Source organism: Cryptomeria japonica, chromosome 5, assembly GCF_030272615.1.
Source record: "Cryptomeria japonica chromosome 5, Sugi_1.0, whole genome shotgun sequence".
Taxonomy (NCBI): domain Eukaryota; kingdom Viridiplantae; phylum Streptophyta; class Pinopsida; order Cupressales; family Cupressaceae; genus Cryptomeria; species Cryptomeria japonica.
The window spans coordinates 318,522,373-318,548,475 of NC_081409.1; the positions used below are offsets into that span (position 1 = coordinate 318,522,373).

The 26,103-nt window shown below is 35.9% G+C and overlaps 1 protein-coding gene across 1 annotated transcript in view; it reads right to left on the bottom strand.

Annotated features, from left to right (window-relative positions):
• Positions 1–26,103, bottom strand: part of LOC131062646 (uncharacterized) — a 43,875-nt gene that overhangs the window by 16,310 nt on the left and 1,462 nt on the right. The window contains exons 2-3 of the mRNA XM_057996355.2: positions 19,697–20,242; positions 1,505–1,585 (exon numbers count right to left, since the gene is read on the bottom strand). Coding sequence (XP_057852338.1) covers positions 1,505–1,585; positions 19,697–20,242 — 627 coding nt within the window. The remainder of the gene's footprint in view (positions 1–1,504; positions 1,586–19,696; positions 20,243–26,103) is intronic.

The window sequence follows — 26,103 nt, forward strand, 5'->3', positions numbered from 1 at the left end:
CCGCAGCGTGACAGTTTCTCACGAGCCCTAGGATAGGGTGGTTTTTGGTTCAAATCTTGTCCCTTGCAGGTCATGCCCGTTTCCCGTGTTGATTCCCGCTGGAAGAAGTTGTACAGTGTTAATGCCATAGAAATGCTCAAGAGTTGATTGGCTGACAAAACCTGACTGCCCACGCAGGAGCACAAGTGGACACTTTGACCTTGCGGACCAATAGAGGACTGGCCGTGCAAGACACTTCCTGGCAAGCTGGATGGATTGAATCATATGTGGAGAGATAAGGCATGAAACAGAGAGATAAGGGGTGGAGGTCCACCCAATGATATGGATGTAGCGGAGTGATAAGGAGATGATGAGATAAGGAGATGTAGCGGAGCGATAAGGTGTTGATATGGAGTGATAAGGAGACGAAGTGGAGTGATAAGGAGAGATAGACAGAGTGATAAGGAGACTCAAGGAACAATGCCAGCCAAAATTGGAGGTGTTAATACCTCGCAAAAAATGTAACCACGGGGAGAGGGGGGTCCCCCAAATGTGGCCCTCACTGGTTAGAAACTACAGTATAAAAAAGACATTACTGATCAAAAAAAAGAAAAAAAATGTCTCTGTGGATCATGCACTTTGGTCTGTCACACCATTGTCTAAATATGAAATAGCATTCTATCATATGCAAGATTTAGTGGAAAAATGCTTTGAAATGCCTTCTAAGAAAAAAAAAGATTTAAGCGTCCAAAGGTAAACCAATTATTCTCAACAAACATTACAAAAACTTTAGAGTTAGAAAGTAGAGGTGGCTACTGGATTATGATTCTCAAATTCAATTGGTTATTAATATTTACTGAACAGACAAAATTTTACAAAACTCACACAAATGGGCTATTTTTATATGAAAAAAAAATGGCTTCATTGTGTTTATTTAATGAAATTGGTATAATACAATTTTTGGAAACAAAACCATTTGTGCAAATGATTGCGAATCCTAATTTTGTTCATTATTCATGAGAATTATAGATTCCTTTTTGCTTCTAATGGTCATCGATTTTGTTAAAATTATGACTTCAAGAGGTACTTGAGAAGCATTGCAATACATAGATGAACCTGTCAAACATTGTCAAAGGCTAGCTGTAACAGGCAGTACCTTTTATATCCTAAAATCAGAGATTTTATCAATTTTATTGAGCCTGAAACTACCCTTATTCACTACTTTGAACAATACTGATAGTAACTACTCTTAGAAGAAACCTGTTCCACAGACCCATAAAACTCTTCTGTAGGCTCCATTGGCACATCTCGATATTTAACCAATATTCCCATCAAGGGCAACTTTCAGTGTAAATACTTTTCCATGATTAATCAGACCAAATCTGTATCAAAAATAAACCATGCATTTTCCTAAATACACAAATTCAGCAAAACAAAACTGTAATATACAAGAAAACATTGCATACAAATGGTTAAGTACAGATGAATCACAAAGCACATCCGGAGCAATTAAGGAGATAAATACCATATCTTTATTTTGAAGTCGACGTGAACCACTAATTCGATCTAATATCGCCACCTTTTTGGGGGGCCAAGATGCATTAACCTGAATTAAAAAAAGATTAAAATTCATTCATTTCAACAAACATAGCAAAATCCCCATGCTAATGCTTTAAATGAGTCTATGACCTATTCTACTTAATCATTTGTGCTAAAAAGAATTCAATATAGGTTTAATTGGCCTATGCAAGAGATTCTACATAGACCTAAATTATATTGCAGCTAAAACTTCTTGAGAATTTGATTTTACTACTTAGTAGTTAATACTTAACATTACCAAAGAAATCAGATCTGTTAGTACTAAACATACCAATAGAATAGATTTCATTCAATATAATCTTGTAAACCATGCTAAGGACGTACAAACTGACAAGAGTTTCCAAAAAGGTCATAGAAAGCAAGCGTCAGGAAAAGTTGCCTAAATGAGGAAAGATAAGTGACTTTGATTTAGTCCAACAATGCCAGGGAGTCGCAACACATTGGTTGATTGATTTTAGTTTTGGGCATTGGCAAATGGGGAACATCAAAAGGAAATTTTTATGGTGTCAAACTAAGTTGTAACAAAATGGTTATGAGTAGGGAATAGGTATTGTAATAGATAAAACCTGCAATGCTACATAGATGGGCTGTGGAACAGGATTCTGTTGATTCTTAAAATTATCAATGAAACAGGATTCCTTCCCATGTATATATATTCTTGTAAGTTATGTTCAGGTCATATAGAGGGGACAAGGATGCCATATAAAGTAATAAAAATCAAGCATTGGGCAACGTGTTCCTTGTAGGAAATGCCAACTAGCTCAACTTTAGCCCCACTATGTCATGTCTCATAACACATTGCTTCGCTGATCTCAGTTTTGTTCATTTGCAGATAGGAAGCATAAAAATCCAATTGTGTTCAACAAACTAAGTTACAAAAAATAGGCAAGTATGATAACGTACCTGATATGGTTGGGATGTGGCATATCTATCTGTCAATATGTGTGTGCACACAAAAATACCACCAATCATGGAAAATACAAGGCAAAACAAAAAATAAATGTGCAATGAATGAGGCATTCTACCTGAATTTATAAGTCATGTGCTTTTATCTTATGTTTTATTCAATTTAACATTTTTAACATTTTGTAATATATTCCTCTATGTTTTTCCAACATGCTAAATCTGAGATACAGCTCATGTCCATACCTAGACCATTTCATCTAGACCGTATCAAGATCTGGATTGTTCTAAAGTCATGTCCAGGCATATCTGCATCCAATATATGTAGAGATCATATAGAAAAATACTTGACTAATTTTTGGCCTCCTTGTGCAGCGCACAGCAGATATTTAAGAAAATATTTGAAAAATTTGGTGGGTCAGTCAAGCTGTAGATGAGGCAAATTTCATAACTAGGCGAATCAGCCATTCATGTGTTACCAACTTGACAATGAAACCCTAAAGAAAGAAGATTCAATAAAATGTCATCACACAATTGACCACAAATTCCATTTTCTTGTAGGTTTCATGGCCAAAAGGTGAATCTCAAAAGGATGTTTGGTAGCAAGAAAAAGGCATCTTCCACTTGTGCTAGGAAATGTTAAAACAAATGGTATTGATGTCATCAAGCATATATTTTATGAGATACTTTGTAACAAATCTTATAGGTGATTCAGAGCCTTTAGTTAAATTTCTTCACTTTGTGGAAAGCGACTACACATGCATGAGCTACATTTATGAGACCAGAGAGACTGCTAGAGTTACATATCAAGGCAAGGAGGACAGATACCATCTTTAAATTACCTACACAGTTTGATCCAAAGGAATCTTACAAATTGATATATTCCGAGCAAGCTATCACAAATAAAAGATACCATCCTATAGACAGTACATAGCAAAGACAGCTTCATATAACTGGGTAATACTCTAACCCCACAATCGCTTATGATCCTTTGTTGATGACGAGGCATTAGAAGGCACTATCATGGTATAGAGAAGATGCATTTGAATAACAAGATCTGATAAATAATTGACATGTAGCAGTTAAAATAAAAGTGAATGGAGGACCTTTCTAGATTTAAAATGGCAGGTCAACGAAGCATGCTCATATTACAAAGCAAATATATTTAAACAATCAAACCTTCAAATTTGATAATTATTGTATCCCTATGAAACATGAAACATTGTCCTCTTATCGTTTTTATTAATAGAAATGATTAGTTCCCTAGATGCTTTAAACTTCTGGGCACACGGCAGCAAACTTTAGGTTTCCTGGTCCCTAAACTTCGAAATTTTGCAATTAGAGTTTTGAGTCAGCCATCCACTGCTTCTAGGTGTAAGCATTATTGAAGTATGTTCAAACATATACACTCCAAGAATGAAAAGAATCATCTCAAAAAGGATGGATGACTTGGCTGTTATTCACTGCAAGCTTCAACTCCACCAAAGATTTTTATGGGGAGTCAATGTAGAGCCCATTCAATTGGACTTGGTTGATCCATCATTAAAACTGAACATTTAAGTATGGAACCCAATTTATGGAAAAGCACTTTAGCTGCTTGGTACAACAAAAGAAGAGGCAGAGGTAGTGGAAAAAGGAAAGTCAAAAGTACGCATCATTAATGTCATGCACCTACAAGGCTACAACTATCCCTAGACACATATTTGAGGTTAAAAGGGGTGGATGAAGTTGCCTCTCCTGTCTGTTGAACTTGATTTTATCTTTCATTTTTTTCATGCCATGGAAATCTTCATTGCTGGATTTCAGAATTCAAACATTGTTGTTTCTGATTACTGATGAAATAAAAATGTCTTTTCTGCTTCATGAAAATTTTTACAATTAGATATTCAGTACATGTGTTAATATCAGGCCTGTATAGTTGCCAATATTTGCAGTATACCTTGGGATTGATGCCAATGTAGTAGGCTCTTAAGTATTAACATGCCTTATGCATTAGTGGAATTGGATGTATAAATTCAAGGCTTTGCTACACCCATATCCATCATGTATCACATTCATTCTTTCTAATTTTTTATTTTGTATATTGTGTTCTGGAGTGCCTTAGGGGCATCCACATATATGTTTGGTGTTTTTGTGCATGAGATTTTTGTCTATGATCCAGAGTGTTGGTTTATAATGTAATAAATTTTATTAATAATATGTAACAGGTGATTAGCCTTTAGGTCATTGGCTACAAAAGGGTAGTTAGGCAGTTCTCAAATAACAGCCATCCAGTGAAAGGCTCTTAAAGCCATATTGTAAATGTTAACAATATGACCCTAAAGCCTCAATAAATAAAAAATTATTGTTTGCCTACAACGAGAGTTCAATCTGTAAGTTCATGTCAACCCATAATATGCTTGAGACCTAAGTGTGTTAATCATTTTGAAATGCCATTTATATAAATTTGAAATTTGAGGTCAGTATTGTGGGCAAAACATTTTCCAGTTCCAATGTATTTTCAAATAATTTTTGCACCAAGTCTAGCTGAAGTCATGTTAAATTTATGGATCAGAATTAATATCTATCTTGTTCTATGTATTACTAATTAAAATATAAATCTGACTATAATCGTTTGTATGGCAGGTGAGAGGAGCATTTATTATTTTCTATGTCCTATCTCAAGAATGCCACTCACTATAAGTATATAACAAGTGGGGCACGGTCAAGCAATGCCTTGATCAGTCATGACCGATCAAGACATTACTGATCGTGCCTTTTTGTTTATACTAACAAATGCATGTTATCGTAAATGCCAATCGGTGTGGAGTAGGATTATAACCAAAGTCCATCGCTGTTTACCCAACGCTAACAGCCGATAGTATATCAGTGACTGTCAACGCTAACAGCCGATAGTTATCGGTGTGTTAGCCTTGACAACCGATAACTACCGGTGTAGACTAACACACCGATAACTATCGGTGACTAATATACTGCCACCAGATATATCATATGTATCCCAATATAATAATATGCAGCCAGAAATAATATGCAACCCGGTATATATATATTAATCGGTGTTTATCAATATTATTGTTAATCGATATACCTTTAATCAATTTTATAATAATAATAATAAATAACATAATGATATATATAATTAAATGTTGAAGGCCTTACGGCCAATTTAACATTTAATTTTATCTGACTGAAGCTATAAATCATCAACAGATAAGACAATTGCAAAGGCAGAAGGCATCCAATTGAACTGTCATATCAGATGCGCAAACATTTAAACGGCAAGAGCACTGCAAAACCTTAAGATATTTATATACTACTATATAGCTACTACTTGAAAGTAATCAAATTTTGTTAATTTGTGCGTTGGCTCATGAATCTGAAACCTCAATTTAGTTCTGAACTATGCATTAAGGTTCTATAATGTATATAATGAACGCATTCATATGAATATTTGAAATTTCCTACATTTTTTAATATTCACTTTTTTAAAAAGCCATCCCATAAAAAATGGCTTCCCAAAAAATCCTTCATAGAAACGTGCTCCCCTATCCCTGCTGTCCCCATCCTAAAAATTTGATGTAACATAGGTGCACAAACAAAGTATTCAGGTTTTCACAGAGCAAATAGAGCTCTATTGCTATTTTTGCAACATCAAGAATTCCATGACTTTTCACTACATTCTATGGTCCAAAGGGCCATAAGGAGAGCTTTTCGAGCAAGTCAAGAGACTACTTGTCTTAAGTTCACTACTAGCTCCATGATCGAGTTATTAGTCTAGTGGCAATTTTGACAGTTAACATAGGAGTTGGTGCCTCTTTTTTTTAGCTTTTTATTGCTGTTGAATGTTAGTTTTGGTTCATCGAGTTTGATGATGTGGACCAGACTAGTTATTTAATGTTGTAATTCTATGTGGACTTTCCATCTCTCATCAAATAGGGGGGAAGTGAGTAAAATCAAACTTTAAATGATGTACACTGCACAACATGACAACGAAGTAGTGTCTGCCTAGTAGGGCATCGAAGAATAGTTCCATACAAGTATAGAATTCATAGCAAGCAATGATTGACATGGTTGGGCACTATGCAAATGTTCATAGTGTATGTACAAGCATAGAGATCAGAGCTTGATATTGAGTGAGCCAAATTCCCATTAAAAAGGTTGTGTTAGGATATTACAGAAAGAAAGAAAGAAATTATATTAATGTCCATAGATGACCAAAAGTAGGTTAATGTGACTCAAGAGCACACCAATATACAATGGAAAGTTTTAGGAAAGAAAATCCTAGAGAGGCTCACACAGAGGAAGAAAAAAAACAGAAATACAATACAGTTGTCAGAAAACAACACATGTGGTCAAAAAACTAAAACAAATAGCCAAGTAGGGAAAACAGGAACCCCAAAGTGCATAAGTTGTAGGGTACTAGAGATATAGGAGACAAGTCTCAACATTTATCTGTCTGGGCCTGAAATGGAGGAGTCATTGGTGTCACCATCGATCACTATGAAAGGCCTAATGCCAGGAGAGCCAGGCTAGGGGATTCTAGAAGGTGTCAAGTCATTCTCTCTGGAATCATACCTACCATTCAAGGCTAATCTAACTCCCATAGCAGTGAAGAAGCTCATTACAATGATTACATGCATCTATCACTGTGGCAGGCAGGTAGATGGAGAGGAGCAGATTGTCAAGGAGCAAAACCTTGTTGCAAGGAAGAAGCAGAACCACATTGCCAATGGGGCATTTGCCGGTGCTTAAGTTGTGAGAAACTTCGTCTCACAAGTTTCCCTGCATCTATGTATTAAGTAATACTATCCAAAGGTTGTTTAGAGTTGACAATCTCCTAGATGAGCTAGAAGGAGGTAATCAACCTGGAGGCTCTAGGATTTCCTAGAAGTATCTACACCAAATTCAAATGTAATGGCTGTTCATAATATCTGATCAAATTTAATTTACCTCACAAAATTCAAATGTTAATGGCTGTTCATAAATCTCCTGAATTGGCTGTTGTAGATTAATAATATTAATTTCCTCAAATTTTCTGTTTTCAATTATTAAACAGCTTCATTAAATATTAAAGAGTATTAATTAACTCCCTTATGGAAGGGTACAACTCTTCACAAAGATGTTGGAATGATTAACCAAATGCTGCAATCTAGACTAACCAGTGCTTAAAATGCCACACCCATGCTCAGCATAAATCTTCTTCAAAGATAGCAATCAGATTCGTTGATGAACATCAAATGTTATTAAATTGAAATCTTTATCAATATCCACTACAAAATCGGTCAAATCTGCACAATGGTAACATCCATGTGAAATCACTCTTAAGGAATTGTGGGCTTTTGTCCTCCAATTCTAGTCCTAGAGGCTTTCATCCTCAGGTTAATTGAGCCAAAGTTCCATCCTCCACAAGGAGTAGAAATCAGATAATAAAAATGTTTTCTCAATATACATCCTTCTGCTTGCTTGGTTCCTCTTAAATAGAGTCTTCCTCCAGCAGTCATAACCCTTCAAATGGCCCTTGATTAGTAAACTTTAATTATAATTTCATTTTATAAATTTAATTTACACAAACATAATTGTTGGTTGTGCACTTCCTTTTCCTTGCATTAATTTATGTCTTGACTAGGCAGCTTAACTTCGTATTCATGCTGAACACCAAGAGCTTAACTGTTTCCATTGGATGTTACACCAAACAGCTGACATGTATCGCACTTTCCTTCATAATCCATTGGAATTCTTGCCAGTATTCTGTCAAACAATTAGCAGGCCTTCAACATCCAGATACTACTTCAAATATGCATTATCTTTTTAGCTTTCTAGCTATCAAACAATATTCACACAATGGAATGATCCCATATTGTTCAAACTAATTTCACTATGGACATTGTCTCAAACAATTCAGCCCTAGCTATTGTTTCATTGAAATAAATTTACATGACTACAGAAAGGAAACTTCCTAAAACTAACTAGATGATGAAAGATAGAAAGGAGTTTTCATCTCCTTTGTAAATATCAAACATTCAATTATCATTTCATGGTATCGGAGTTTAGGTTCTTTTTTGGCTAATTTTTTTAATAAAAATTGTGGTCTTTAACTTAGAAGTTTTTTGCCTGATTTTTTTTTAAAAATAAAATTGAGGGTTTTTGTTTTTGGTGAATTTTTTTTAAAAGTGGTTTTTTCCTGAAAAATTTTGTGAAACTTTTTTTCAAAACTTTTAGTTCGATTATTCTAATAAAAATCGAAGGATCTTTTTGGAACATCGTGCAAGGGTTTCTATGTTGTGGAAAATCGCTGATTCAAAAAAAGGGTTTGAAATAGCAGATTTCCAAATCGAGGGTTTTTCATGCAGAGTTTTTCCCTGTAGATCCTGACAAGAGTTTTTAAACGGCAACACAACGTCTTCTCTCAACATTTTTGACTGTTTTTCTTTTAAATCGTGGCCTTTACCTGTGTTTTCTTTGCAAGGGTTTTCTATTTCCCCATGCAACAACACTTCTTTTTTCCACAACAGTTACAAGTTCTTTTTCAAATTTTTGCTGCACGCGGACTGAGTGAAGGTTTTTCCACGCAAGGGTTTCTGAGGTTTGACAGCCTTGCAGACTTTTGTAGGCCCTTCATTTTCTGCCGCGACCTAGTATTTCCACGCAACGTCTAGTGTTTTGTAGCGCAAATGGCTTCTGGCCATAGTGCGAGGGTTTTTTGACTGCTCACGACGGGAGTATTCTAAAAACGACTGCTCACAACGGCAGTATTCTACAAACCGTCGTTTCTCAACACTTTATTTCCATGCAATCTACTAGCGTTTCTAAAGCATTTTTTTCACAATTATTTCTAAAAATCATGGGTCTTTTTTCTCCGCCTAGGGTTTCTAACAACAATATTTTTTCTGGTTTTGTTTACCACGACACGAGTTGGACATTTCAACAACTAGGGTTTTGCATGATTTTCTCTTCAAAAATCGTGGCTTTTTTGTTCTTTTTTTGCACAATTTTTTAATACAAAAATCGTGGGTTCTTTTTCTCCAGATTTCTGAATTCGCGAGTTTTCACAATTTTTCCACAAAACGAAGCTTTTTTACCATTATTTCCCAAAATCATGTGTGATTTCAGCATCACATCAAGGATTTGCCAATTTTTCCACAAAATCATGGTCTTACAACAATAGTTTCAATTTTTTTGTCGATTTTTTATCAACAAAAATAAAAAAAATTTGAGAAGTTGATCTCAATTTCCATGTCTCTGGATAATGCAAGGGAGGTCTTCGCTACTCAACATCATGTTGGAAGGCACTTAGAGGTTCAACGACAAGAACTACAATACCTAGAAGTAGACGATGCTCACTATTTTTGAGTAGTTGTGTCTTGATCAATTTGTTCTTGGTAACACTACTCGTCCCACAGTTGCGGGTCTTTACCAAGACAAGTTTGATGAGCGTAATCAGAAAGCGGTTATGCAACTTAAGTTATCTATCACCGATGAGATGCTTCCAGAAGTGCCATTAGACAAGACTGCTAAAGAGATCTAGAGTCACCTAAAGGATCTACACGAGATGTCAGATAAAGGCAGAGCTTTCTTCCTTAAAAACATGTCGTTCTTGATCATGGTGGACAATAAGATGTCTTTGAAGGATCATCTCATGAAGATCAAAAACATCTGCAATCAACTAGAGGCCAATGGTCGCAAGATGGAAGAAGAGAATATGGTAGTTCAAGCTGAAAAGCTTACCACAATCCTATGAGCACTTCATCAAAACTGTCAACATTACATCCGTTGTGTCATACGCTCTTGTAGCAAGCCAGGTCAAAACAGCAGTTTGGTTAGCAACGGTGACACGACCAATGTGGAATAGGTGTTTACTACCAAGGAAAAAGGCAAGTCCACTAAACAAAAAGGACAAAGTGCACCAAATGATTCTTCAAAGAATCTAAAATCTATCACATGTCATTATTGTGGTAAACTTGGACATGTATAGAAGTTCTACAAAAAACGGTTGGCTGAGGAGGGTCTTAGTAATAGGCTCAGGTCACAAAGCGTTCTAAAGAGGAGTCAACCTTCTATGCATTTGTGGCCAAATGACTTACAAATTGTCAAGTTTTCTATAGGGTAGTTAGTAGAGTGACCATTAAGGGAGGGTATTAAAGTAATATTGTAATATTTAGCGTGTAATGGTCATCTACTTAGTTTTAGGAAATTTCGTTTCTGTCTTTTGTCATCTAGTTAGTTTTAGGAAGTTTCTTTTTCTGTCTTTTGTCATCTAGATAGTTTTAGAAACGTCGCTAGTACTCTCTATTTAAGGGATTTTCATCTCTTTTGTCAATATCGAACAATCAATTATCATTTCAGCTTGTGGGCCAGGGGCGAGTTATCATAGTTGAATGCTACAAACCCTTAAGCTTAGTTGGGCTTAAGCAATTTACTGGCACCCTTCGAGTTTTCTACCGAATTAAACTATGATTGGTTATGGGCTAGTTAGCTACTAATGATGTTTATCATTCCATATGTTGAAATTGTTCACTTACCCATGTATTGGTTCATTGTTTCTGAGTTGATCACTGATGAAATGAATTAACTTAAGTATAATATTGTTAAGAATAAACTACATTGTTGGAATTGTTGATTTTTGGGCACAAACAGGTTAAACTCAATTCAGGGACATTGCAAGGTACACCCAGGATATGTACCCAAGTGTACCTAAAGGCAATGAGCACCAAAAAGTAACACAAAAAGATATTTTAAACTTTTATTTTGCATCCAAAACCCATAAAATGTCCCTAAAATCATCATTTTCCCCAACACAAAGATCATTTTTCTCTCTTCACTCTCTTTTTTCATTTTGGCATTTTGAAGGGCAGCTGATATATATTATATGGCATATGACAATATTGAAATTCTAAAGTATCAATTGGCATTTAATATTTATTTTTATCACTACCAAATTAGCATTGCTCAATGATGAAGTATCATAATTTAGTTTTACAATTCTTTGTATTTCTTTAATTTTTGAAACTATATATAAACACACACATTGTACCCAAATGTACCATACCCAAGAGGGAAAAAATTGCCATATCGGCGTACTCGTATTCCATACCCATAAGCATAACTTAAGAATATATATATATATAGTACCCAAATGTACCGTACCCAAGGAGAAAAAACTGCCATACTGGCATACGGGATATTTATACCGTACCCAAGGAGAAAAAAAGTGCCATACTAGCATACAAGATATATATATATATTCTACCCAAATGTACCATACCCAAGGAGGAAAAAACTGTCATATTGGCATACTCATATCCCGTAGCCATAACTTAGGAATACGTGAAAGGAGCTAGTCTATCAATAGAGATGATATAGAAAGGAGGATGTTCATCTCGTAGTACCAACAATGTTAGCCTCTTGTTGATGTGTTTTTTATGCACATAACAATACAGAATAAATTACCAAAGTAATTTACCCTCTCTTGAACAAAATCACCTCAGATGATAAGAATGAGATCAACTAAAATGATTTCAAGGTTTCTACATGTCAGGTCTTGACGAGTGGGTAAGTTCAGTGGTTGATGTGAATTGCAGTGTTTCACTTGGGGACTTACGCAAATGTTTGGATTATCATGAATGATGCGGAATAGGTGTGCTGACAACTTAAGATTTATCAATAAGGCTCTGGATTTACTTCTTACTAAAGAAGGGGGAAAAAGAATAGGGTTTAGGAAATCTATTCTAATCCTAGGAATGTAGGAAATGACGAATGGATCTAGTGGAATCAAACCAGGCAAGGTCTCACAATCAGGTATTGACACAAGCTTAGTGCAATCATCTAAGGTATACTTAATGATTTTCAGACTATTACCATCAAACGTAGACACCATCCAAGTTGATGCTTGTCAACGGACGCATAATAGTTGAAGTTATGCTTACTCAAACTCTAGTTGACCACACAAGGCGCACTTACCAGCGGAAAGAGGCTAGTGGTATGGATTAAGGATTCCACACAAATGAATTCAACAAATCTTTCACTCAATCTAACATACATGAAAATAAATTCTAATCTAAATTCTAATCTAACTTGGAGGAATTGAGAACCATGAATGCAAATACAACATTTGAAGAGCAAAATCACCAACAATTGAACAATGATTAGGATTCAAATAGCTCTAGCATATACCAACAATTCTACAAAAACTCTCCGTTACAAATGAGAGACAAAGGGGCAAATATAGAGTCTCTTACAAAAATGGATGGCCCAGATTGATCTAAGATCAACGGCCGAGATCATGCCAACAAAACCCTAGAATTGCCCTAATTAGGGTTACATCAAAAATGGCGCCACCAACATATGGCCCAATGAAAAGATACCTAGTCATCATACAGGGAATCTTCTAGAAGATTCCTTCCTGCATCTTTCTCTCTCCTAGCATACTCCAAGAATCTAGCCAATACTGAATCTAACTCCTCCATGGAAATGCTAGGCGAGGTATCCTGCTGTAAATCAATCACGTCCAATGAATCCGAGCATGCATTCAAAGTGTTATCCCATTCTGGCATAAGCTTCTGCGAACTATGAACATGAATCAACAAAGAGACCAAGTCATCAATCTGACTCTTCTGTAAAGAGTCCAACTGGCAAAAATACATAAATTTCATCTTGTCTCTTAATTCGGCTAAGTGTAAACCACTAGCATCACTAACATCAACACCCAAAAATTCCTCAATTGAGGCAAGGATCTTCATCTGAATGTCCTGAATTAATCCTTCCATCTCCATACAACTCGATTGGGCGTTCTCATAAGCTGATTTCTTCAAGGCTAATGCACAATAACAGCCATGGAAATCATATTTATCTCCACTGTGCACAATGTTCTCACTAACCAAGGTGGAATTAGGAACCTTCTTCAATGCCAGGAGGCGTGAAATAGTCTTTTCTTGGATAGGCCGGAATTCTTCCCAAACTCCCTCCAAATACTGGATTCTGAATACAAGTGATGTTGTCTTCTCATATGCTTGAACAAACTGAGTAAGGAAATCATCTGCCTGCTTTCTTGTGCTTTCAATCCATTTTTCCACCTCCGAGTGTGTACCTCTTGCTACCTCGCAGTGTGAATGTATGAATGTATTCCATGGTCAACTGCAATAGGGGAAATAAGGGTAGGATTCTCACGCCTTGTCCCTGCAATATACTCTCTAAGTCTAATATTTTCTTCTTTGTACCTTTCATTCTCTTCAACCGCTCTACCTAACCTTGCATTGATGGCCTGGAGGTTGTCATTAATCTCCTGAAATTCCTTCCCTGGGGTTGTACGACCAAGGACAACTGAAGTGATCTGGAAATCCATAGGAGTAGCAATGTCCACTGTCACACCTGCAATAGGAACAGCGATCTGCGCAATCCGCATTCCTGTCTCATCTCTAGCTATGTGCGACAAAATCTTCGCTCTCTTGGGCTCCTTCTCCTTAGCACTCCTAGCTAGGTAGTCATCAATATCATGAATAGGTTGTACCTCTATCATCTGTTTACTTTTCTCCATACTTTTCTTCAACCATTCAGGAATAGCGGTCATCTCCATACCATCATCAAGACATATTTCTCGATTAAGTCCTTTCAATGCCGAGATAACTTCATCATTATCATCAGGATTATTCCTGGTCCAATCATATACATCCTTTCCCAAACTAACTTCCAAAAGGACAGTAGGGGATCTCGGCTGGTCATCATTCTCATCAGGAGGCGCAGATGTCGCTGTGGCATGAAATTCCTGAGTATTCTCTGGTAGTATCACTGTATTGGAACACTGTTGAGTCTCCTTATTTTGTTCTGTTACTTCAATCAATTCGATTGATGAGACACTAGGAGGGGGTGAAGGAAGGGTAAGTGGAGGAATGATAATCTTTTGTTTCTTCTTCACATCCTCAATCTTCTTCCCTCTGGCCTTGACTTCTCCTGGCGTGTTCTTCCTTCCCTTGGGAGCTTGACTCTCCTCATCTGCATGAATCCTGACATCACTGACAGTCCTCTGATCATCCTTGAAAGTAGACTCTTCCAACTTCATCCTTTCATAAGTGAAGGGAACACCCAGGTCAACTAACTTATTCATCTGTATATCCACCCATAGGCAGGAGAAATTCAAAACCTCTCTCATCAATACACTCAGGTCAATCTCTTCTGACTCTGACCAATTAGGCAATAGGATTGCCTTCTTCATTTCATTCTCATATTGTGGATGTGTATGATCTCTATCATCTAATACCTGATCAGGAATGAGGAAAAGTCCACACTTCCTCATGAAATCCACTAACATTCTAGACCACATTCTTCTCTTCACTGCTTGCTCGTCCATCAGGTTGGCCCAATATTCTTCTATGTCAATCTTATGAGTGAACTTCTCTCCCCTGATCCTCCCGACCTTCTTGTTTGGATCAAATCTTTCTCTCTTCTTATAGGTAGCAAATTTGTAGAATGCAAGCTCCTCACCTGCAGTGCTGGCAGCTATGGCGGATTGCCAAACCTCTGACGTTTTCCCAACTGAAATAGGGAATGTCATTCCTGTCCTGTGCTTCTCTCTCTGGATAACATTGAACTCTAGAAGTTGTCTCACCACTTCCAACAATATCATTCTGTCGGTTGGATACCTAGGAAGTCTGTAGGGCTCGGATTGAAACCCATGAATCCTCGAGTACGTGAAAGTGGGGAACTGTATATACCACGATCCATATTTCTCTATTAATTCTATTGCCTCCTTGGACAATCTTTTGTGGATTCCGCCCTGCAGCATCCGCGTGATGTACATGGTGAATGCATCATTCACTCTCTTGTAGTCTTCAATTTTGTGCATACTCAATTGGGGGTAGCATTTATAACTCTTGTATTGTCCTTGCCCATTGCCGACTTCACCCTTGCATATTAATCCTCTGTATGAAACAAATCGTGCAAGCAAGTATACCAGGTAAGAAGTCATGGTGAATGACTTGGACCGCTCTACATTCCTCAATTGAAAATCCAGATTGTCACTTATGATCTTGGACCAATTCACTAGTGTTCCTCTAAGACAATCCTGGATGAGGTAGAACATCCATCCATCAAATATTGCTCCTTGCGGCATTCCCATCACTCTGTTGAGTAGGAATATCAAATCACTATATTCCTCCTTAAAATCTATGCACATAAGTGTCTTGGGAGCCTTGGAATGATGAGACCTAGGCTCAATCATCCATTCTTTATTAATTAAACTCTTGCATACACCCATCTTCTTCGTGTATTTGTCTGCATAATCTTCCTTGGTCACATCCTTCATGTCTGTTCCGCATGGAATTCCGAACACCTCTACAATGGCATCCTCAGCAGGGTAGGCGATGACTACGCCTTTGGGACTCTTAATCATTCTTGTGAGCGGATCGTAACATCGTGCACATTCTAGGATCAACTCACTGCACATTCCAGGATCAACTCACTGCATTGTATGGATTGTGGAAACCCAGCGGCATGGAAAATGCCACTCTTCATAATATTCGCATATGCTAGAGAAGGAACCTGATCTCTAACTCCGAACATCCGACGCTGCATTTGGTCGAAGTCCAGGAAATGCATGTTGGTATCTGCGATCTCCTTCCATCTGGATGAAATCTTAAACTCTGAATAAAATCCAATCTCCAGGGTCTTCAACAGCTCTTTCCTTTCCTTGTATCCTGACTTGGACATCACACCTCTACGAAGCTCGAAGTTAGACTTAGGAAAATATTCGTAATAAAATTCCTAACTTCCTAAAGATTTAGTCAATTTAGAGTATGGAGTCAAGAAAATAATCCATACACTTGGTAAGTTTTAGCAATTACGTTCAAAGTGTGACAACACTAAGGCATGGAAGCCTTCCATAAAATTCATTTGTATCTCCTTATGCTTAGAAAATATGCAAGCAAAAAAGCAAAGGAGTATACCGAATAAGTGATGACTAAGGAGAGGTGTGAAAGGTTGTGTTTTCACACAATGAATGTCTAAAGACACCTTCCGCTGTCAACAATGGAGGTCAAAATTCTGAAGACAACCTGAAAATCAGACTTCTTAAAACATGTTGGAATCTTTAAAATGTGCATGAAATCAATAAAAATCAGTTTTATTGATGAAAACAATCATTTTCTAGAATGTAAGTATGGCTGGTAAAATTTAGTTTTCTGAGGACAAGTCTGAAAATCGAATACTTCAGACTTACCAGCACCTTGCAAAGTGGTTTAAATCCCTGAAAATGATGAAAAATTGCTAAGGAAACAGCCCCAAGCGAATTTGCCAAAGTTGGTTAGGTGGCTGGAAATGAAAATTTCTGAGGACAACCGCCTAACAATGGAGTTTCAGACCTGCAACAGCGATAAAATGGTCTAAAAAATGCACAGAAAACTCCATAAAACACCTCCGAATGCTAAATGTTTAAGTTGGAATTGGCTGGGCAATAAAAACTTAAGTCTGAAAATTAGTGGCAGCCATTAATGGAGGTCAAAATCTGAAGCAAACCTCAAATCTGAAGCAAATCAGCAAGCTGAAAGTGATGGCAGCCACCAAACATGCATATAAATCATCAAAATATGGCACCAAAACACCTCCCAAGCAAAATCGAAATTTTCCCAAGTCTAGCGCCAAAAATGGAATTCTGAAAATTGATGTCAATGGCAGCAATCTGCAACAATGAAGGTCTGAACATCAGCAAAAATGGTGGAGGAAAAATCGCCCAAGTCTCCAATCATGAATTTGCCAACTTTCACCAAAAATTGCTAGATTTGGAAAAAATCGCCAAACTTAGCAAAATTGAAAATTTGAAACTAGTCTTTAATGGCAAGCCAAGGAGGATAGATCAACAAGCTGGAAAAAATGGAGGAAAATAAATCCTCAATCCCACATTTCACAAAAATGCCTTGCTAAAAATTCGCCCAACTTGGAGAAAAATCGCTAACACGAAGACACCTGGCAGAAATAATAATAAAATAATGCTGAAGTTCCTCTCATATACTTGCTTTCATCCTTCACTTTCACCACACAAACAATGTGGGATAAAACACTTGTATAAATACTTGCTTGGTGAAACCCTAACTTGCTTCTAGAAGGTTCAAACATTTAATAATTTTTGCAAGTTATTTAATTTGCTTTTAAATTTTAAATAATCATTAACAATTATTTAAAAGCAATCAAAATGGGGCTTATTTATTAAAATATTGCAATTTAAATCCAAAATAAAGCCTCCAAGGGAAAATCGCTATAGGTTGGGATTGAAAAATCCCTTCAAAAATCACTTAAGTGTCAAAATTCACCCCATAAGGGAAATTCGACCCATGCTTGGACAAAAATCCATGCTCAATTTCATCAAAATGCACACAAAAAACCTTCACAAGGGAAATTCGATGTGTGTTTGGACAAAAATCCATACAAAAATGCACTCATTTTGCAAAAATCACCCCCCAAGGGAAATTCGATGTGTGTCTTGACAAAAATCCACACTCAAAACTCACTTAACTTGGAAAAAAACCTCCTTGGTGGAAATTCGACCTCAGTCTGGACAAAAATCCGGACTCAAAACTCTTCATAAAAATGTTCCCAGTGGAAATTCTATCCCTGTCTGGATAAAAATCCGGACAAAAATCCTCACAAATGCTCTCAGGGGAAATTCGACCTCTGCCTAGATAAAAATCCAGACAAAAATCCTCACTTAGTTGTCACAAAATCCTGGTGGAAAATCAACCCAAGCATGGAATTATCCTTGCATTCCAGTCCGCACTCCAGTCCGCAATCCTGGTGGAAAATCGATGGCGGTCTGGATAAATCCTGACACTTTGCCAAATTTTAGCACTTCTAGGGGAAATTCGACCCAGGTGTGGATAAACAGTGGAGGAAATTAGTAGCCAGTATGGATTCCAAGGGAAACCCATGTGTAGTGTGGATTTTGGGTGGGGGAATGGGTTGGGTAGTCTGGAATGTGAGGGGGAAAACACCTCTAGCATGGATTTTGACCCTTTAACCCTTGGAATATGAATTTCCCTTAGGATTTTATCATTTTAACCACTCAAAATCACTCAGCGACTTTAAATTTAACTAGACTTAGACTAATTTTCCAAAAATATGAGCGAAACGCTAGGAAAATATTGGAATAAAGTGCGAAACCAACTTAAATGTTACCTTAGGAGCGATAAAACAACTCCAAAAGGGTCTATGAATATCTTGGCACTTTAAAATCACTTGATGCGCGTGTTTAAAAACACGTTAACATTCAAAAGGTCTACACTTAGCAAAACTTAGGATCATTAAAATATCAACTTTTCGCAACTTGATCCTATAACTTCAAAAACCCTAGACGGCACTAGGCATGATCAAAACTCCGAGACTCGGGCACGGGAAACGCAAAATTGCCCACTAAACAGCCAAAACCCTAACCTAACAACGCAGAAAGCTAGCAAAGCGGGGGGTCCCCGTTAGCAATGGGGCGATGTGTGAAAAGGTCACAACACATCTCAACAATGTTAGCAGCTAACCGCACCCAATGAAGCAATCTACTCAAAGGAATGACGAGCTAAAAATGGATACCTCTCATGATGAGTTAGTCTATGGATGTAAGATAGAGGAAAGCCTCAAGACATATCAGTTAGGCAACAAACTTGACCTAGAGAATGCTCTAAGGAACAATCCACTTGTAACAGATCATGCACTACAACATGAGATTCTAGACCCTATTACACAATTTACATTGTCTTGGCTGACATCTATGTTGTAACCATGCAATTTTGATCATTTTGAAATCCCAATGCCCTTTGACACATGATTTAATGACCTAAAATAATGACAAGCAGCCATTCATGTGATTTCATCCACTTTACCACTAGCTTATCATGACAATGTCTTCAAAGTTGATTTAGTGAAGGGTGCTTAATAAATGCTTTAATTCCTTGAAAATATCTATATTTATGATTTTTTCAATTTGTCAAGTCCAAATTTGAGTCAAAAAATAGCCTACCAAGTTCGAGTCTTGTAACTATGGTTTCAAACATACTCCAACACTTAAGAGGTAACATGTCCACACCATAAAATTTTGTTCCATTAATGATCAAAAAAGAATAAGAACTCTTATAAACACAATAAACAACATCATGCACAACATTTCATTTAATCAAGTAAAATGTTTCAAAAGGTACTAATGCATATTACTGAAATTAATCTGCTAATTAAAAGAACTATTACCTACAATTGGTATGGAGCAGTATTGCAGTACATTTTGTCGTAGCCAGTCATTTGTGTCTTGGTCAGGTACATAGTAGAGGGTCGTTCCAGCGGAGAAAACTATGGCATCGTCAAAGCAAATACTACTGTTTTTCCCATCAGGGAATTTCGTGTACTTTACTTTTTTATCCATGTTAAAGGCTTTTAAGAAACCCTTTCCCCACTCAGAGACTTCACTTGGAGAGGAGAACCAATAAAAAGTGTGATTGTGTTCTTGTTGACTTTGTGTAAATAAAAGAGCTGGGATGATTTTTTCTGCTTCATGATGAGGATTTGGCTTACGGGATGGAAGATATCGTTGATCTGCTACCAAAGATAAGCCAGGAATTCCCTTTTTTTCTTGATTACAAGAATTTTCTACAGGTACGGTCAAAGTTTCTCCATGAAAACGCATGATACTTGGCATTCTAGAATTTTTAGGTTGAAGGGAGTCATTTTCATCTGCATGTGGATGCATTAATTGTGTTGATGCAATCTCTTCCTTTTCTTCCACCATCTTACAGTAAGCCACCTACATAAGAAAGCTTGATTAGTTATGTTTTTGAGGATATATTCCCCATACTATGCATTTCACGACGTCTATAAATAAAAGCACCTATGCACAAAGTGAGAAACATTTGAAGAGAAACAAACAAGAACACATATAGATCAGAGGCATGACCAATTGTAGACAACAGATGAGTATATTATTAATTTTGAAATTTTATTGCTCTAAATGAAACAGAGACAACAGTAATTCAAGGTGCTGAAATTTTTCTTACTTTTACTTCTTAAGAAATTTAATTGATCCATGGTTAGCAGATAAGCATTAGATTTACTTTGTATCTAGGCACTGTCGACCTATAAACTCTTTCGGAAATACATAGAGTTAACAAAGATATATCCAAGGCTAGAATTTAAATTATGAAATGAATGCTAATTGAAGCTGTTTAAAACCAGAAAAAAACGCATATTATCAACTTAAAAAGCTAATGTGAGAACTCAGGGATATAAACATCAATATAAAATACTATAGATGAATTCTTGATATTGTGGTTTATATGACAGCTTGAATTAAGACAAAAAATTGTAGCTATCTTAGCGTTGAAATTAAGATGTAGCTATTTTCGCACTGCAGAGCTATCTGTAATCCTTGGGAAAGATGAGGAGTTGCTGCATAACAAATGCAAGGCAAATATCATGACATCAATGTTGATTAAGCTTGTTAAGAACTAGAAACTGGAGTATATCAGAAGTTAAAGGGTTATTACTGCTGACCTTTTAGGGCTGAGTAAGGTGAAACAAATACTAAAGATGGATGGTTTAACTATTTCACCCAGTATAGCATTATAAGAATGAACACATAAAATCAAACAAGCACATCATTATGACATGTAAGTGGCAACAAGCCAATCTTAAGTTATGGTCTTATGTTGCAAGGACAAACTTAAGCCTGCAATACAACACAAACAAACAAAAATAAGAAATATGTGAAATCCGAAAATGCCAAATTCAAGACTACAACAATTATTTCTCACTGACTATATGGCTATATGAGTAGAGATCGATTCGAAGTCCTTCTAATTAATAAATTCACCGTATAAAAGAATTATCATGTCAAAAGTGATTTTCGAAACAACTGCATAAATAAGAAAAATGAGAGATTACTTTAGTACAAATTATGTAGGATAACATATTGATGGACCACTAACACCCATAGAAAACACAGATTCTAAATAAGCTAAATTGAATAGTTAAAAACAGAATGTGATGCAAAGCTGCAAATAAATCTATGAGCTTTGTCTATTTTACCATCCCTTGGATAATCTATATGTCAGAAATATTTGTCATTGATGTCAAAAAGATGACAAACTGATGCAGCTTAGTATTGAAACATAGAAATCTAGTATTGTATTTAACAGACAATACAAAAAGATTCATACATGGCACATATCTGAAAATTGCATTCATCTTTAGACAGCTAATACATCATTTTGTATGATTTGAAGGAGTTGAATTTTATAAAAGCAATGAACGGGCTGCTTATCTCTGGAACTGGAAAGTAGAAACCGAGGATCGAGTATGTGAATGCATCATATGCAAGACAACAGTCCTGTTATCAGGTTAGTGAATGCATCATATGTAAGACAGTGAAAGAATTTAAATAATATATTGTTTTTGTGACTGGCGGCAAGTCATCTATCACTATATACATCTCACAGAAATCAGGCAATCTATCTTGTGTTTGGATGCTGTTATACATGACTGCAGAAAGAGTCTGAACAGAAGTTGCCTCCAACTTTTTCTATAACAGTCGGGCTGGTTGAAGACAATGTTTTTGAAGATGGCTAACACAACAGCAATCCTTATGGAGTCATACGGAGGCAACGAAAACTTGTTTGATGATCCCAAGTTCTGCTATCATCCGAAGGTTCAAGTGGAGTATTGAATATAATTTTGTCAAAGCGGGCAGAGAATTTCAAACAAGATGTTTGATCATAGTTTTTGTCTATATTAGAATCGCCATCATTTTGGAAGTTATATTGGTTTTTGGAATTGTACATGTGGCGTCAATTTTCTGAAGACTAATCATTATTAAGTTAAACACTTACTTATGACTGCATAAGCAATTGAAACTGTCTTCAATTGTTCAACCGATAGAAGACTCTTTCTACAAAGTGTAAAGGCTGATGGAAAGAAATAGCCTGTATCGTTAATGAGAAGACAATAATAGCAGAGACGTGTAACGCACGGCATAGAATATATTGACAAGTTTGTGTCATGTATTGAAGTATTGAACAGGAGAAGTATATTATTTGAGAGCATTAAGATGTGTTGAGAGTTTCTATCATGCAGTAGAGTATCTTTGCAAATAAGAGAAATCTGAGTGTTGTGAGTAGTTTTCATTATGTGAAGGCTGAGTAACGTGAAAACAGAGATACGTCTTATTTCATTTGTTTGCAGATTTCAGATGTTTCAGATTTAAAGGAAATATAAGTTAGTGGCCATTTGTATCTGTAACATCCTTACGGTTGGTACCTCTAGGATGTTGAGTTGGTGCTCAGATAAAGAAGTTGGTGCTCTCAATCAAGGAATTCGGTGATTCTGTAGGGTTGGTGCCCTTAAAATCTGTACTCATCATTTCTTCGTGAGACTGGATTAGGACAGTAGATCCTAGCAGCATTACTCACCGTGGATTTTCACTCATTCTGGGTTTTCCACATATTTCATGTGTTTTGACTTCTATGTGTGGTTGCATTCTTTTCAGTTTCAGTTTTATGTTTATCAATTTATCAAAAAATATTTTACTTGACTAAGGAACTGAAATTTATATCTTCTACTGATTCACCCCACCCCTCTCAATAGAAGAATCGTGTTCTACACTATACTCCTTTGATATTAAGCCAAATCCAGGAAAACAAACTAAATATCTACTATAGCAACATAATTTCCTAGCATCTAAAGACTTTCCAGGTCAAAATATCCTCAGTAAAAGTCATATCAATAAAGCTTTTACAGAGAAACTTTTCGGGGAAAATAGCACTTACCATTCAAAGCTGGGTGAATATAATAGAATTCATGGGTAAAATGTAGGCGCAAGGTTGCCTCCCAGACAAAACAACTAAACGTTTTCATATTTCTCCCTTTTGCAAAAGTCATATCTCAGAATACAGAACAACAATTCCTTCAACACTTAAATCCATTCTGTACAATGATTTTAAATTCTACCATAATAAACCCAAGTTTTGGTGTCAATAGAATGAAATTCTCCAGTGAAAAATCTATTAATAACATATTGGAGATCTGACCAATATTATGCTTCTTTCCAAACTAATAAGGTCTACATCAGTGAAAATTTCAGGAAATAAATGCTTACCATTTTATGTAGCCTCTATTTGATAAGATTCACAAGCAAATGCAAAAGCTAGGTCACAAGAAAATCCAAAAGCAGAGTAGCCGGAAACTCCTTCGTCCCTCCTTGGGCACGCGTATCCCCGTATCCGATACAGATACATATCCGATAAAGCCCGGATACACATCAAATATTGTGCCCACGCGTGCCCAAAAAACCTTGATTTCCAACCATGCTAGATACTATGTGATTTGATTTTTTTTAAATTTGACGTAAATCTTCCTAAATTTAATTTTTAAAAACTTCATCCATGCATTTTTTTATTTTATTTTTGCATATTGTAAAATGTTAAATCAACTTATCATTATTTATGTAGCAATTATTTGTCCATATTGCTTATGAAGTAATGAAAATCTCCTCGAATGACTTAAAAAATTGTGTTAAATATATGTGTATGTGTTTTTTATGAATAACATATCCAGCTGTATCCATATTGAGGGTCTTAAAAAATAGTCGTATCTGTATCCAATACCGTATCCGTATCCGTGTCCATGCAACTTTGTCCAAAAGTTTTTCTACTTTACCTTCTCTCAAACAAAAAAATACATATCACTATATAGGACAGTAGGTCTTCAAAATTTAGGTCGATTCTACAAAATAGACTCAATTTTTACAATAACAATAATTATAAATTTGGTTTCTAAACAGAGAATTTCATCCGTTCCAAACTCGCTCAAAAAAGTTTGAGATGTAACCAGTATTATCTTGAATATCAAACAGACTAAAAAAATTCTGCAAAGATTTCAAGAAACAAAAAAATGTTTACTAATTTAAATAGAGAAATTTATTAAAATTCCCAAACAAAATGCAATCGGAAATTTGACAATAAGTCTTTGAGATAAGATATATCAGTTTTCCAATCTCTCAGACAAACTACTTCTCGGCATATAGCACATTAATTCCTTTGACATTTAGTTCTATTTGGTAAAATGAACTTAATTTCTACCCGAGAAATCCCAAATATTCGTTTTTAAAAAATGAATTAATAAAATATGTAATTGTGCACATATGCCGGAATCAGGATAAGTAAGGCTTCTTCAGTAATATTTCAGACAATAAAAAGGCGCACACTAATTTAAATAGGTCAAATTTAATAAAAATTCCAAACAAAATGTACCTCCCACAGAAAAACTAGATCCACCATAAGAACAGCAGCTACGTTAATATTTAATTCTATTCTGCAGAATAAATTATAAAACTGACATCTACAATAAAAATCTCCTATTCTGGTCTCTAAACAATGAGATTTCTCCACTTCAAAACTCCTTCCATAAAATGTGATCTGTCCTGCAATGTTGCCTCTTTCAATAGGTAAAACTGTTATGGTAGTTATGGTATAGGATTAGGGATTTTGTTGATTTGCATGTTTTATTAAATAAAATTTTTAGAAAGAGAAACTAGAAAAGAGGTATAGTAATAGAAGTTTTTGTAAAAAAAAGTAAACCAGAGCCAAGGGTAATAGAAGTTTTTGTAAAAAACGTAAACCAGAGCCAAGGGTTGCAATCAAAGGATGCATGCAAGACAAGGAGAGTAACTGTCGAGAATATATGCCAGTGAAAGGGCTGTTGTCACAGTAGATGCCAATTTAACAAATTTTGTAATGAATTTTGTTTCAAGAAGTTCTAATGGAGCAAGATAGACATGTGTGTGCGATCATATTTACTCTTTTCTCCTTCTGGACTGTTCCAGAAATGTCTGTTTTTGATATCTAGAATTTCTTTTTGTGATGGCAAATATGGTTAAACGGGTTTGAGATCTCAGATCAAGAATTTTGCTTCTGCTTATTAACAAGCTTTGCTCTGTTCTCTAAACATAATGTAAAGTAGCAATTTTCAGACAGTCATTTAGGGTAATAAAGTCCCCTTAGAAATTCATGCTTATAAATATATACTACTGTATAAGGCAGAATCGGAACGACAGGAAGATTGGTAGCAGAACTAGCGAAGAAATGCCAACCCTTCTTATGCTCAAAACTCAGAAACAAAATAATATTTTCATCAGTTTCCATTTTTTAAAACTGCTCACTGTTTTTTATTGGCTGAATTTAATATATTCCAAATAAAATTGAAATGCAAACGCACAAATAGATATAAGTTTTGTCTGATTTAACGTGACTAAAAGATATATATATAGCAGTGTGTATAGCATTGATTCCTTTATATCTAAGTCTATCTCTGGAAGTTAAATCAATTTCTATCATAACAATCTCAACTTTAGGTCTCCAAAGAGTCACCTACTCAATACTCTTTCGAAAAAATTTGCATAATGCGACTAAAATAATGGGTAAAGAAGGCTTTTAGTTACTTTATCTGGAATCTATTTATCTTTTCAAATTGCGAAATGTATCAGAGAAATAAAGATTCTCGTCACTTGATCTCGAGTCATCTGTGTTACTAAAGAATAAAACATAATTGATTTCAAATAAAATAATTAAAACACATAATCTGGAGAATATATGAGAAACAAAGTTTTTTTTAATA